The sequence below is a fragment of the Macadamia integrifolia genome, chromosome 4 (genome assembly GCF_013358625.1).
Source record: "Macadamia integrifolia cultivar HAES 741 chromosome 4, SCU_Mint_v3, whole genome shotgun sequence".
NCBI lineage: Eukaryota > Viridiplantae > Streptophyta > Magnoliopsida > Proteales > Proteaceae > Macadamia > Macadamia integrifolia.
In genome coordinates, this window is record NC_056560.1 from 18,848,596 (window position 1) to 18,861,666 (window position 13,071).

Here is a 13,071-nt window from a genome sequence, read left to right on the forward strand (position 1 = left end):
CAAGGTATATATAGCTTACTAATTAATGTTAGAAAATAGGGAAAATAAAAAATAACACTTGGTCACCTTGTTCGCCTGAAGGCGGGAGCCTTCTCACCTAAGCGCTTAGACAACCCTCCACCGCCTTGGTTCACCTTGACGCCGTGATAGCTATGGCGCTCTTTCTCATTTCCTCTTCTCCCTTGCACTTGAGGTTTTGTCTCACTCCATCCCATCCTCCATTGATCAGCATCTCATCTCCTCTATCCCCACATGCAAATCCCTTTCGCTCACCTTGCCTTTGCCAATGATCTCATGATCTTCTCCACAGTTGACCCCATTTCCATCTCCTTCATCATGTCTTCCCGCCGCCTTGTCGAATCTCTACCGGGTCTCCACATCAACCTTTCTCAAATCCAACATGTTCCTCTTTGGTGTCACAAACTTATGTCGTGACAATCTATCTTATTCAAATCACTAAATTCTCCCTCGGACCCCTCCCAGTTAAATACCATTGCTCCCCTATTTAGGACCAGATGAGGAAAAGGCTTCAGCTGTGGAAAGCAAAGCTACTCCCCTATGTTGGTCGTCGGGTTCTCATCAGATTGGTCCTTCAATCAATGTCCCTCTATTGGTCTGGTGTTTTTTCCCTCCCTGTGGCAACTTCCAATGCTATTGAGTCTCTTCTCTCCTCCTTCCTCTGACTCCTCCAAATTCCTCCACCCTTTAAGCTGAGACAAAGTCTGCCTTTCCAAGTCTGAGGGTGGTTGCATGCCCAAAGATATCGACACTGCCAGCATGATAGGCCAATACCATTGCCAAAAACACTTTCAAGCCCAAAGATGTGATTTCGGCCCACCAAAGCAATAATATGGCACGTGCATATGCCCAATGGCAATTCTGTAATTACTTCATGCAATCCCCAAGTGATGCGGAATTGGGGTCAAAATACCCATTGAGTTTGGAATACACCCATCCAGTTCATAATAGGCAATAACAAGGGGAAATGACACATCCGTAATTAACCAAAATATTTCATGGGGCTATTGATAAATATTTGAAGGTTATATGTGGATCCGGGTTCGACAAAATCGAAATTGGATTGTTTATGGTCCCACCCGATTGACAAATAGCTCAAATATTGAGAAATAAGGGCAATCTGGGAAATAGATAAGAAAACAGCGTGGGAGAGTAGCAATCCGGTAATAACTGGAATTGTAAAGGGGTTTTTAGGTAGGCTAAGTGGGGCTAAATCATAAAAGGGACAAAGAAAAACTTTCCTGTAATTATGTCTTAGATAATTCCAGTTCATATAATGGTTGGGTCTCAGATTTGGCAAACTTGATCACCCTAGGGTATTAACCCAACCTGCAAAATCTGAGGAGGAAAGAAGAAGGGGTGAAGGATATTGAACCCTAACAAAAGGGCTGCTGGGTCGTACAGCAACTAACGTTAGAAGCAGGGTTTCAGCAGCAGTCTTCAATAGAGGATTGCGATTGTAGACTAGCAGCGGAATACCGAGATAATCTCTGACACTAGTAACCTCAAGGTGAGGCGGTGATCTCACAAGTCTGAAGCCAAGTCGATCACCAACAGGCATTAGCAGAAAACGCAGATCAGCAGCGGCAATATTTTCGGATCCCTCTCCATGATACTCGATGTCAGTTTCAGAATAATAGCAGCAAACAACATCAACAAGAAGCTAATCAGCATGATTATGTGCCCAACACTGCTGCAATCAATAGAACCAGCCGCCAGCAACCAGTGACCAGCAGCTGACCCATCAAGTCAAGAAGATCGAACCAACAGAGTCAAATCAGACGACAACGATATCACGCCATCAGCAACTCACAAAATAGCAGCAATATCAGATCTTTGATCACAGTAACAGACTCAACCAACTATCTGAACAGAAAACAATGATAGCAGCAAAGAAAAACCTTCATGGCACTGATACCATGTGGAAATTTGAGAACCAGAATCAAAGAAGGAGAAAGAAGAGAGACAAAGGGATTAGGGACAAAGAAGAGAGACAGTAAGGGAGAGGAGCAGCGAATATGTATCTAGCAGTCTCCCTCCATCATATAGTCATAATAAGTAAATCCAAGTACAATCACAGTTGGAATGGGAAAGACAATCCTAGCCTAACTCTAATTTAGGAAACAAGAGATCTAGTCTAACTAGGAAAGTAAACAACCTAATATAACTTGGAAAGTAACTAAGATAACCATGTCATGATGGGGTCACTCCCCCTACCGTGGATACATATTTCAACAAGATATTATCAAAAACATCAGTATTCCAAGCTTTGAGAGCACACTAAACATTCCGAAGTTTCCTGGAGGCAATAAGGGGAGAAAGAAAGCTTACACCAGTTTATCCCAAGCCTCCTTAAAGTGGTTAGAAAGGTGGGATGAGAGGACCACGTATCAAAATATTTAAATGGCTTAGGGCCAAAGAAAACATAAGGCTGAATAAGGAGGGATATAGGACAATGATCAGAGATACATGGGTCCTCAAAAGAGGCATGGGAGGAAGGATAGGTAGTGAGCCAACTCTCATTAACCATGAATCGATCCAGCTTACAAGCGATCCATGCATCTCCACTTCTCTTATTGTGCCAGGAGAATTTGAGACCCAACCATCTCAACTGATTGACACCAATATCATTAATGCAATCCTTGAACTCTCCAACCGAGGACACATCAAGATGATCACCCCATTGTTTTTCATGCTCATAACGGACAACATTAAAGTCACCACCTAGACCCCAATGACAGGTCCCAATCTGGCTTGCAATATTGCGCAACTCGACGCAAAGGTTTACCCTCTCAAGGTGCCAATTAGAGGCATAAATAACAGTGAGAAAGAAGTGAATTTCCAAGGATATCCGAGATGCTGAGATGGAGGGTCTGGGAAGATGAAGATAGCGAAGTAACAATGAGCTTTTTGGGATCCCATATAAACCAAATACGACCATTAATATGACGATCATAGTTGGTTAACAAAGACCATCCAGGGGCAATGGAAGAAGGAATATGGTCAGGGTTTGACTCTTTTACTTGAGTTTCGATGAGGCTACAAAAGTTGGGATGGAGAAGCTTATGGTGGAAGCGAACAGCGGCATGCTTTAAAGGGGGAGTTAGAAAATTAGAAAATTAAGGAGTTGGTGAAGTTGGGATTTTTCACCTTTTTACAGGAAATGGTTCAATGAAGAAGGGATTGAAAATAGAAGGTATGGGAAAGCAACCCAAAGGCAAGAATTTTGATGCTGGTTGATTGAGTGAGGCGTTTCTTTCATAAGTGTCCTTTTTTTTTTTCAATCTACACTAGGGAACTTCCCAAGGGGACTTTACTCACACACACTAGAGGGGGAGGGGGGATTAAAGGAAATGTATGTGACAGGAATTGATCCCTAGACCACAAACCTAGCGCCTGCTCTACAAGCAGAAGCTGCAACCAGTGCGCTATGCACTGGATTCACTTTTCTTTCATTCTTTCATAAGTGTCAAATGAGTGCAAAGTAGGGTAAACAGAAGGAAGAAATGGTAGTCATAATGGTGAAAAGAAATTGACTCGGCAGTTGGAATAGGCAGCTCTAACAATAATAGAACGTAGAAAAATAAGTAACCAATAAACAAGTCACTCTAGTCCCATAAAACCCATCCTTGGCCAAATGGGCAGTCTTGACTGCATCAGAGACATTCTATGGTCCTTTACATCTTTTACGAGGGTTTAGCAAGAAATGGAACAGAAGAGATAACAAAAATATGTTCAAATATTTGTTCTTAATTCTAAGGAATGTTTTGGTGTTGAAAGATCTATAAAGGGCGCACCTGGCGCATGAGACTCCCGCATGTGCGAGGTCCGGGGGGGGGGCCAAGAACTACGCAGCCTTACCCCGAGAATGCCGAGAGGCTGTTTCAACTGCTTGACCACCAGGTTGCAACATTCGTACCTTACTGTTGAACCAACCTCGCCCCTGGTGTTGAAAGATCTATGTTTCGATATAAATTGTGAAATCCAACAATTGGGAATATATGTACATATTTTTTACTCAGTAATAGTATTTTATTACTCTAAATCCCACACAAACAAAGTTCTTACTGTGGAATCAGTTCCGAATATGATGATCATATTCACCTTCACATAGGTAGCAAGATATTCAAACATAAAATTTCAGAAAAGTTGAATAATGGTCATAAGAACTATGACATATATTCTATTACTGCAATTGCAAAAGCACTAAGAAAAACCAGTAGATCATGATTAATAATTGTAACATGTAAACCTTGAATAGTTTCTTGACAAGCTGTGGTGAAGAGTCCCAAGGGTGCGTACAGAATGGTTGATTCATCTTGACGGAATGCGGAGGAAACTTAGCAAGCAAATCTGGAAGGCCAAAAAATTAATGTGAATAAAAAAAAGGCAGGGTATAAAGATTATGTGCATACTTGCATGGCACAGACGCTTCCATTCTAGCTGTGAAAGAACCCTTATTCTTCTAAAAAACATGTAATCAAAATCAAACCTTTGCAAAGAGAACAACTGTGCAGTCCCTCTGTAGCTAGATGAGCGGAACAAGTGACAGGATTTGGCCCTGCCCGCAACTCTCTCAGCTCCAGCTCCTCATCATCCACTAATGAAACTAATTCACTCAGGTCTCGTTCAGACCTCAACCCTACTAGTGCCAGTTTGCAATCCGCTTTAAGGGGCTTTTTTTTATTTTCATCTTTGTCATCCTTCTTATGTTCTACCTGAAATATTACAGGCAAATTCTAAGGTACTGGAAATGAATTCCTAAAACATATCCAATCCCAACCACAGGATGTAAATATTATGCCTAATTTACCTTTCTTCTTTTTACAGAGGATATCTTTTTATTGCATGATAACAACCTTCTCCGTTTCTACAGAGCCCAAAAGAAAAAAAAAAAATTAGCATGCTTCTAAGGGAAGATTAATTAGGTACACCATAATAACTCAGATATCATCCAGAAAGTACTCTAAATATATACCGTAATAAGCCGTTGATGCTGTAACCGTTTCACTGGATTTGATGGTTCTTGGGATTTTGACAAAGTCAAACTGGAACATACATCAGCACCTTCACTGCTGAAATTTAAACTGCTAGGAAAATCTCCAGCATCAGGATTTGTAGCACGCCACACGGTCATTAAACCTTTCCCAATCCCATGTTTCTTCACTGGAAGAGACTTGTTTGTGCAAACCTGGAAATCTGCAATAGAGGGCTTGGAAACCTATCAAGCAAATAGATAGGGAAGAGTGAGAAAAATTAGCTTTATGGTAGGTCAAACAGAAAAATCAAGACAACTGATCTAGGCAGCAAGTTAATAGTAACAAGCATAAAGTGCGAGGAACTATCCTGTACTTCCGCAATCAACAATGTCATCAGCTTTTCCAGTTACATCACCAAAAATAATTTTACAATTCTAGTTTTAAATCATCATACAATTAAAAACTCAATATACTTAACCTGCCCACAAATACTGCATGATATATTCTGTTAAAATTTAAGCACACCACGCATTTTATGCCTGTTCTACTCATAATGTCAGAGACCCGTTCATACAGACATACAAATTAAATGGCGTACAAGATAAAGGGTGCAGATGAAGAGAATATATATATATATATATAGAGAGAGAATGACCAATGAAAGTTTAACAGTGAAAATTAATAAGGGAAGAAAAATGAGAAAAAGATAGGTAGAGTCTATTATGTCACATGATTTGGGACATAAAGGGGCCATGAGAAAGCCTAGCACTAAGCTATTCAAATAGGTCAACCGTCAACATCACGTGGTCTATATGTGATTTCAAATGAGTCAAACATGTCAAGGGATTGTCTATTTCATTTTTTGTGACAACTAAACCATGGGAATGTATTCGATATTGACCTTGAAAAGGCGAACAAGAAAGTTTCTAGTGAGTTAATATTGCATGTCCTAGAGAAGAGAAAGGTGTCGAGTAAATATGTCAATATAATTAAGATATGTATACTGACCTGGTTACTAGTGTGAGAACCAAAGGCGGTCAAGGAAGCGAATTTCCAATTACTATTGGGGTTCATCAAGGCAGCTCTAAGCCCTTATCTGTTTGCGCTTGTTATGGATGAGTTGACCAAAAACATTCAAGATGAAGTTCCATGGTGTACGCTTTTCACGAACAATATCGTTTTATTGGATAACACTTACACAAGGCTCAACGCTAAATTGGAGCAATGGAGATGTATAGTATGGTAGATTTCTTCATTTGGACAGGAGGGCAGTTCAGGTGGTGCGCCATCTTTTGTTGACAATATCTTTGGGTATCCATCCTAACCTTGTGTGCCACATCCAGATCTTATCACTGTGACTGAGCCATTCCCTAGGCTAAGATACCTAGTTGATGCTAATGATGCATCTTATAGATGTGTAATGATGGACTACCAAAACAATTGGGCCCAAAACATGTCATGGGACTAATATATGGTGCATTCAAAATAGCGGCTATGACATCTGCAGTGGTACGCAGCTCGTGGACTAGAACCACCTAAACACTCTACTTGGAAATGACTGTTGAGTATTGAGTGTTGATTGTTCACTGTTCACTCTTGAGACTTGAGACTGGAGACTCACAATTATGTAATATTGTTCATTATTTTGGGTCATTTACATTATGTTTTGTTTGTTTTAAACTTTTGATAATGTATTTCACATTTTCAATTAGTAACTTATATATGTACTTATGTAGTATAGTTTCAGCCAATGACTCAACATACATTAGATTACTTTGGTCAACACCACAAGTATGACTTTAGGTGTTTTTCCATGAAACTAATTATGTGAATGGGTTAGAAATGTCTAAAATAGGACATACACAAAAAATGAGGCAAAAAAAAAAAAACATTTTGGGGGTCGAAACCGAAGTTTCCACCAACCAGGAAAATTTCCCTGGTTTCCTCGAAATTTTCCAGATTTCAACCGAAATTTTGGTCCCCCCAAGGGTCGAAACCGATAATCTAAGCCTTGATTGTACACCACAGGTGTGGTATGTTTGACAAGGGTGATTGTGTGGGATGATTGTCATAAATTGTGGTATGTTGTAACATTCTGATTTGTATCGTATTTACTGATATGTAGTGATTGGATTTGTGATCATAAGTAACATATGTTACGTAAGTGAATCTTAAACTATGATGGAAGTGTTGTTGTGTAAATGTGGAAGTGGTTTCAGTCGATACTTTGAAATTTTATCGATGTTTCCACATGTGAAACTAAAGTGTGATATCTTACGAGTGTGAAACTAAGGAAGTGTGTGAAGGTAAATAGAGTGCTCCGTACCAGACCAGAGAGGGGTTTCCATTAAACCGCAAAACTTATACCCACTGTGCATAGTGGCGTATATTTAGTCACATAGTGGTGATGACATTGTGATTGCATGATTGTGGGGGCCTAGTTTCGCTCTCATATTATGGGCGTTGACTTTCGTTTGGTTGGTGTTGGGTTGTGCTCTTGTTATTTTCCTATTATTGGGTTGTTGATCTTAACCCATAATTTTGACACCACAGATGAAGATAGTGGTCATGGCGCTATGGCGAATAAAGGCTTTGGAGGGCTGCCTAAGCGCTTAGGCGACAAGTCGCCCGCCGCAAGGTGACTAAGTGTTATTTTTTATTTTTCGCCTTTTTAACATTATTTAATATGCTACATATTCTTTGTATCATAAAAAATCAGCATCAAGTCACATCAACTTATCAAAAATTAACATTAAGCCACATCAAATCCTCAAAAATCAACATTAAGTCAGATTAAGTCATAAAAATCAACATTTAGAGAAATGCTCTAGTTCTATAATAAGTTTGACTAGTCAAATGATTTTAGTTTTACATGAGAGTTTTTGTATTAGATATAAACCAAAACTAGCTTTCCGACAAGTCAAAAATTACTTGAATCTAATTTATAATGACAAAATTATGTTCTAGAAAAACTTATTTTAAAGTGCATGAATGCTGTTAAAATCGCCTGAATGGAAAAAAAAAATTATAGACATCAAAAGAAAAAATTAGTTTACCGAACTTTAGGTTTTCAACAATGTTTTACCATGATATTTTTTCAAAATTGAGAAAAAACCCCAGCATTTGAAACTTGAAAATTGCCCCTACAACTAAAAATCCATTTTTTTCTTAGACTGGGGGTTGGCTTTTTATGTTTTTGCAATTTATTTTTCTGTTATTTTTATTGGATTTAAATAGGGATATTTTTTAATTATGAACAATATCTTAAATAATTACTTAAATAACATTTGGCATAAAGAAGTGCCAAAACATAAGGTGACATGTAGTACAATGAGGCGACAATCGCCTAGGCCCCAAGCAAACCACCTGGATGCCAAGGCGATGCCTTGACAATTATGCAAATGAAAAGAATGGAAGTACGTGTTGCAACAAAGTTCAAAGGCGATTCAAAGCTTTCTTTCAATATGCTTTTATTTTTAGTAAATGGTTGTAGTAGGGAGCTACTTTATGTGAACTCTGATAGAGTGATTTTGAAATCTTAATGTGTGGACATATTTTAGATTGCCACCAGTAGGTGTAATTTGGGGTTTGAGACTTATAATCTAGTGATTTTTGTTGAAACTTGAATTCGATGAATTTTCCTATGCTTGATTTTGTGAATGTTTATCAGTCATTTGATCAGCACATGTGCGGTTGTACCCTTACCTGACATCTGGGTTTGGGTCGCGACAATTGGTGGTGTTGTATTTATCCCTAGTTGTTGTGTATTGTTGTTGTAATAATGAGTTTTATAGGTTTTAGGGAAAGTGTCAGTTACCAAATGAACCCTAAGGGGTTTAATGGTCTTTATAATTCTCTAGACCTTCTCTCTAATGTTATAAATAAAGAGCGCAAGTGTCATATGAGACACAAGTCATTACCCCATTCAACATGGTATCAAAGCCATAAGATCCGAAACCCTAAAGGCTCTCTCTCTCTTCTCCATCTCTTTGCCTCTTTCTCATTTCTCTCTCTCCCAGGGCCTCCTTCATCTGCGCCTCCTTCCATCTCTCTTCATTTTCTTCTCTCTCGTGGTGGAAGCTTCTTAAACCACTAAGAGGTTTTCTAGCCTTCATCCATCCTTCTCCTAGGCTCTCAGGCTCTCTTCTACAATGATCTAAGAGACCCAGAACCTTTTTTTCATCACTTTTTCAGGTTTTTCTCCCTGAGAACGTTTTTTCATTGCCAGGATGCTTTCCCCACTCGATGCTCCAATCATTTTGATGTTTGTTGCCATTGGTGCCTCTTATCCATATAGTGGTATGTACTGACCGCTTTTTCGTTTGAGGTCTCTGTTCTAGAACTATCCCCAAAATTGTTTTCGCAAGGTTTTAACCTTTATCGATTTTTGGGTTTTCTAGCTTTTTCTGGTTATTTTAGTGCTTTCTCTATCTCCGACTAGTGTCTTTTCTATTTGCATAGCCCCTTTGAGTAGCAATTGTCTATCAGCTCCTCTACTTCTACTAGCGGAGACACCACGGCTCTTCCTACCTTTCCTCCTTGTGCTATCAAGCTTGATGGCACAAACTACCTTATGTGGTCACGCTCGGTCTGCATCTCCATCAAGTCCCGTGGCTGTTACGGGTACCTTACTGGAACCAAGATGCGTCCGACCATCGGTACTGAGATTGACAAGTGGGAATGTGCCAACTCTCTGGTTATGGCCTTCCTTGTCAACTCCATGTTGCCACAATTTTCGCGTGGCTATCTCGTTCTTGACTCCAATGCGAAGATTTGGAAGTCTGTCCAGGATATCTATTCCCAGGTAGAGAATGATGCTCAGGTCTTTGGGCTTTGCCAGAAAGTTCATGATCTGAGGCAGAGAGGGCTCACTCTGTCACAGTACTACTATAAGTTGCGGACATTATGGACTCAGTTGGATTTCTATAAGGAATATACTCCTTCCACCCCTGAAGATGTCACCAAGTTTCAGAAGCGAGAAGACAAGATCAGGGTCTACGAGTTACTAGCAAGTCTGAATGTGGAGTTTGATTAGTTGCGGTCTCAGGTTTTAAGTCGTGGCCCCTTTCTTACCTAGGATCAAGCATATGTTGTTATCCAACTTGAAGACAATCGACATACCACTATAATTCCATGGCAAGCTGCCACTCCTACTGAGAGATCTACACTTGTTTCTGGCACTCAATCCCTTAGTGCAGCCCCAGTCTGGTGGCTCCTCTACCAGGACTCCAATAAAGTACGGTTACTGTGGGAAGGAGCATCGCACCAAGGAGCACTGCTAGAAGCTTCATGGTCATCCTGTTGATACATCTAAAAAAGGGCGAGGGAAGGGTCGTGCCGGTACTTCTGGGCAGGCCAACCATACTGAGAGCCCTGACTCTGACTCTACTCTTAGCTCCTCAGTAGCCTTGCAATCATCTGATGAGGTTAATGCCCTCCGACACCTCTTGACATGTCCAGATTCTCTTGCACCTGCCACTGCAAGCTCTGCTCATTCCACCCCTTCTGGGTCAGGTATCTCCTTTTGTGGCCATACTATGTCTGTCACTTCTACCCCTTGGATTATACACTCTGGGGCTTTTGATTATATGACAAGCTGCTTGTCTCTTTTTTCACAATACACTACTTGTCCTGGTAATGGTAAGGCCAAATTGGCTAATGGGACTTATTCCTCTATTCTGGGGAAGGGCTCTATTAGTTGTACCCCCTCTTTATCCCTTTCTATTGTATTGCATGTTCCTTCTTTTCCTACTAACATTTTGTCCATTAGTAGTCTTACCTCCAATCTTAATTGCAAAGTCACGTTTTTCCCGTCTTATTGTGGTTTTTAGGATCTGGTAACAGGGGCAACGATTGGCTCTGGTAGGGTACGTAGTGGTCTGTATCTGCTTAATGATGACTCGGTATTGGTCTCTGTCAGGCTCTTCAGACACTTCTACGTCACCCCCTATCTTTGAGTTACTGCAGTGGCATTGTTGGTTGGGATATCCCCCTTTGGGAACTTTAGCTAGTGTTTTTCCTTCCTTTAAAAATTGTTATTTGAGTCAGTTTTTTTGTGAGGCATGTGTTTTGGCCAAACAAACTCGAATCACTTATTTTGTTTCTAGAAATAAAAGTGCCACTCCTTTTTCATTGATACATTCTGATATTTGGGGTCCATCCCGCTATGTATCTGTCAATGGTTATCGGTGGTTTGTCTCTTTTATTGATTGTCATTATCAGACTACTTGGGTTTATATGATGCGAACCAAGGGCGAGACCTTCTGCTGCTTTCAGCAGTTTCACAGCATGTTTCAGACTTAGTTTGGTGCTACCATTAAGATCCTTCGAAGCCACAATGGTCAGGAATACTTTGAAGGGTCCTTTCAAGCTTACCTTTCCGATCATGGGATGATTCATCAGACTAGTTGTGTGGATACACTCCAGCTCAGAATGCGGTTGATGAGGTTAAGAATCGCCACCTTTGTGAGATAGCACGCTTTCTTATGTTTGGGATGCATGTTGCTCCCCAGTACTGGAGCGACGCAATTCTCACTACTGCCTTTCTTATCAACCGAATGCCTTCTCGAGTTCATACCTTCCGCTCCCTTGTGGATCTTCTCCAAGGTTCTGCTGCCTTTCCTGTTCCTCCTAAGGTATTCGGTAGTGTTTGCTATGCTCACGATCATTATCCTCATTGAAAGTTTGATCCTCGTGGTCTTTGATACATTTTTTTGGGGTATGCTCCTACTCAGAAAGGCTATCGGTGTTTTCATCCTCCTACTCGGCGTTGGTTTGTTACTATGGATGTTGTCTTTCACAAATTTGCATCATACTACACTGCACCACCTCTTCAGGGTGAGTCTCCTTCCATTATGGAAGATGTGCCGTCGTCTCTGTCGTCTCTTGAAATTGCTATCCCTGCTAGTATCCCGTTTCAGAGGGAGAGTGACACTCCTCCTACTTCACCTCGGCCGAAGATACGTGTGTATAGTTGCAAAGGCCAGAGAGCAGACTCAGACCACTACACATCCAGCATCTACCCTACCATTCCAATCGTCTCCTCTCGAGCCTGATCTTATCCCCTTGGACCCTGGTAATTCTCCTTCTCCTTCTGTTGATCAGTCTCTTAAGTTGCCTATTGCTGTTCGTAAAGGCATTAGGTCTTGTACTTTACATCCTATTGCTAAAACTGTTTCTTATGACTCACTCTCTCCTTCCTATTACAGTTTTATGTCTTCTCTTTCCTCTGTGTCCATTCCTCATACCTAGCAAGAAGCGAGTGTAGACTCACATTGGAAGGCAGCTATGGTTGAAGAGATGCAAGCTCTGAAGAAGAATGACACATGGGATCTGGTGTCTCTTCCCTCACAAAAGAAGACAGTTTGGTGCATAATTTTTAAGGCAGTAAGGCGACGGAGGCATTTGAGGGTCTTTCAGAGCACCTTAGCGATAAGGCGGGCATAAAGCGTCGCCTTATCAACTAAAGCGTTCATGTGTAATTTTTTTATAAAACCAATCTATTTGGCTCAAATCCTAGTTGAATCCTATTACTCATATGTTAAATAAATATTAAAGGTTCATATTCATACCAATGAAAACAAATCAATAAAGTGAATAAACTAAGTTCATCTTCATCAATTATCAATCATCAATCATTAATCATCATAACATATTAACATATAATATAAATACATAATTATGAAACAAAATTATAAATATAAAGAAAAGAAGACATAAAAAATACAAGTATTTATTATACTTACCTCTATGATGCCAAAATAAGTGCCTAAGTCCTAAGGTCATCCACTATATTTCTACTCCCGTCAAAGAAGAATGAAGCTCACCGCTGCCGGAGCAAAATGGTGGCCTGGATCAATGGTTCTTCCTTGTTCCTTGATTCCTTCTCAAAGCCCTCTCTTAAAACCCTTGACAAAATCCAAACCCTGTTTGTAAATCGTGTTTTTGTTTTGTTTGTTTTGGTTATTTTTGATGGAGTAAAGCTGATCCCATATATCTCAAGTGTTAACAAAACCATACACCTACCAATAAAAAATCTATATTTGGAATCTTCATCAAGTAATTTTAAAATGTG

The 13,071-nt window shown here is 40.1% G+C and overlaps 1 protein-coding gene across 1 annotated transcript in view; it reads right to left on the minus strand.

Annotated features, from left to right (window-relative positions):
* The window catches only part of LOC122076301 (homeobox-DDT domain protein RLT3), a 51,081-nt gene extending 45,690 nt beyond the window's left edge, over window positions 1-5,391 (minus strand). Inside the window, exons 1-5 of the mRNA XM_042641617.1 lie at window positions 5,371-5,391; window positions 4,997-5,239; window positions 4,832-4,888; window positions 4,511-4,736; window positions 4,271-4,371 (exon numbers count right to left, since the gene is read on the minus strand). Coding sequence (XP_042497551.1) covers window positions 4,271-4,371; window positions 4,511-4,736; window positions 4,832-4,888; window positions 4,997-5,239; window positions 5,371-5,391 — 648 coding nt within the window. The remainder of the gene's footprint in view (window positions 1-4,270; window positions 4,372-4,510; window positions 4,737-4,831; window positions 4,889-4,996; window positions 5,240-5,370) is intronic.
* Between the last annotated feature and the right edge of the window lie 7,680 nt (window positions 5,392-13,071).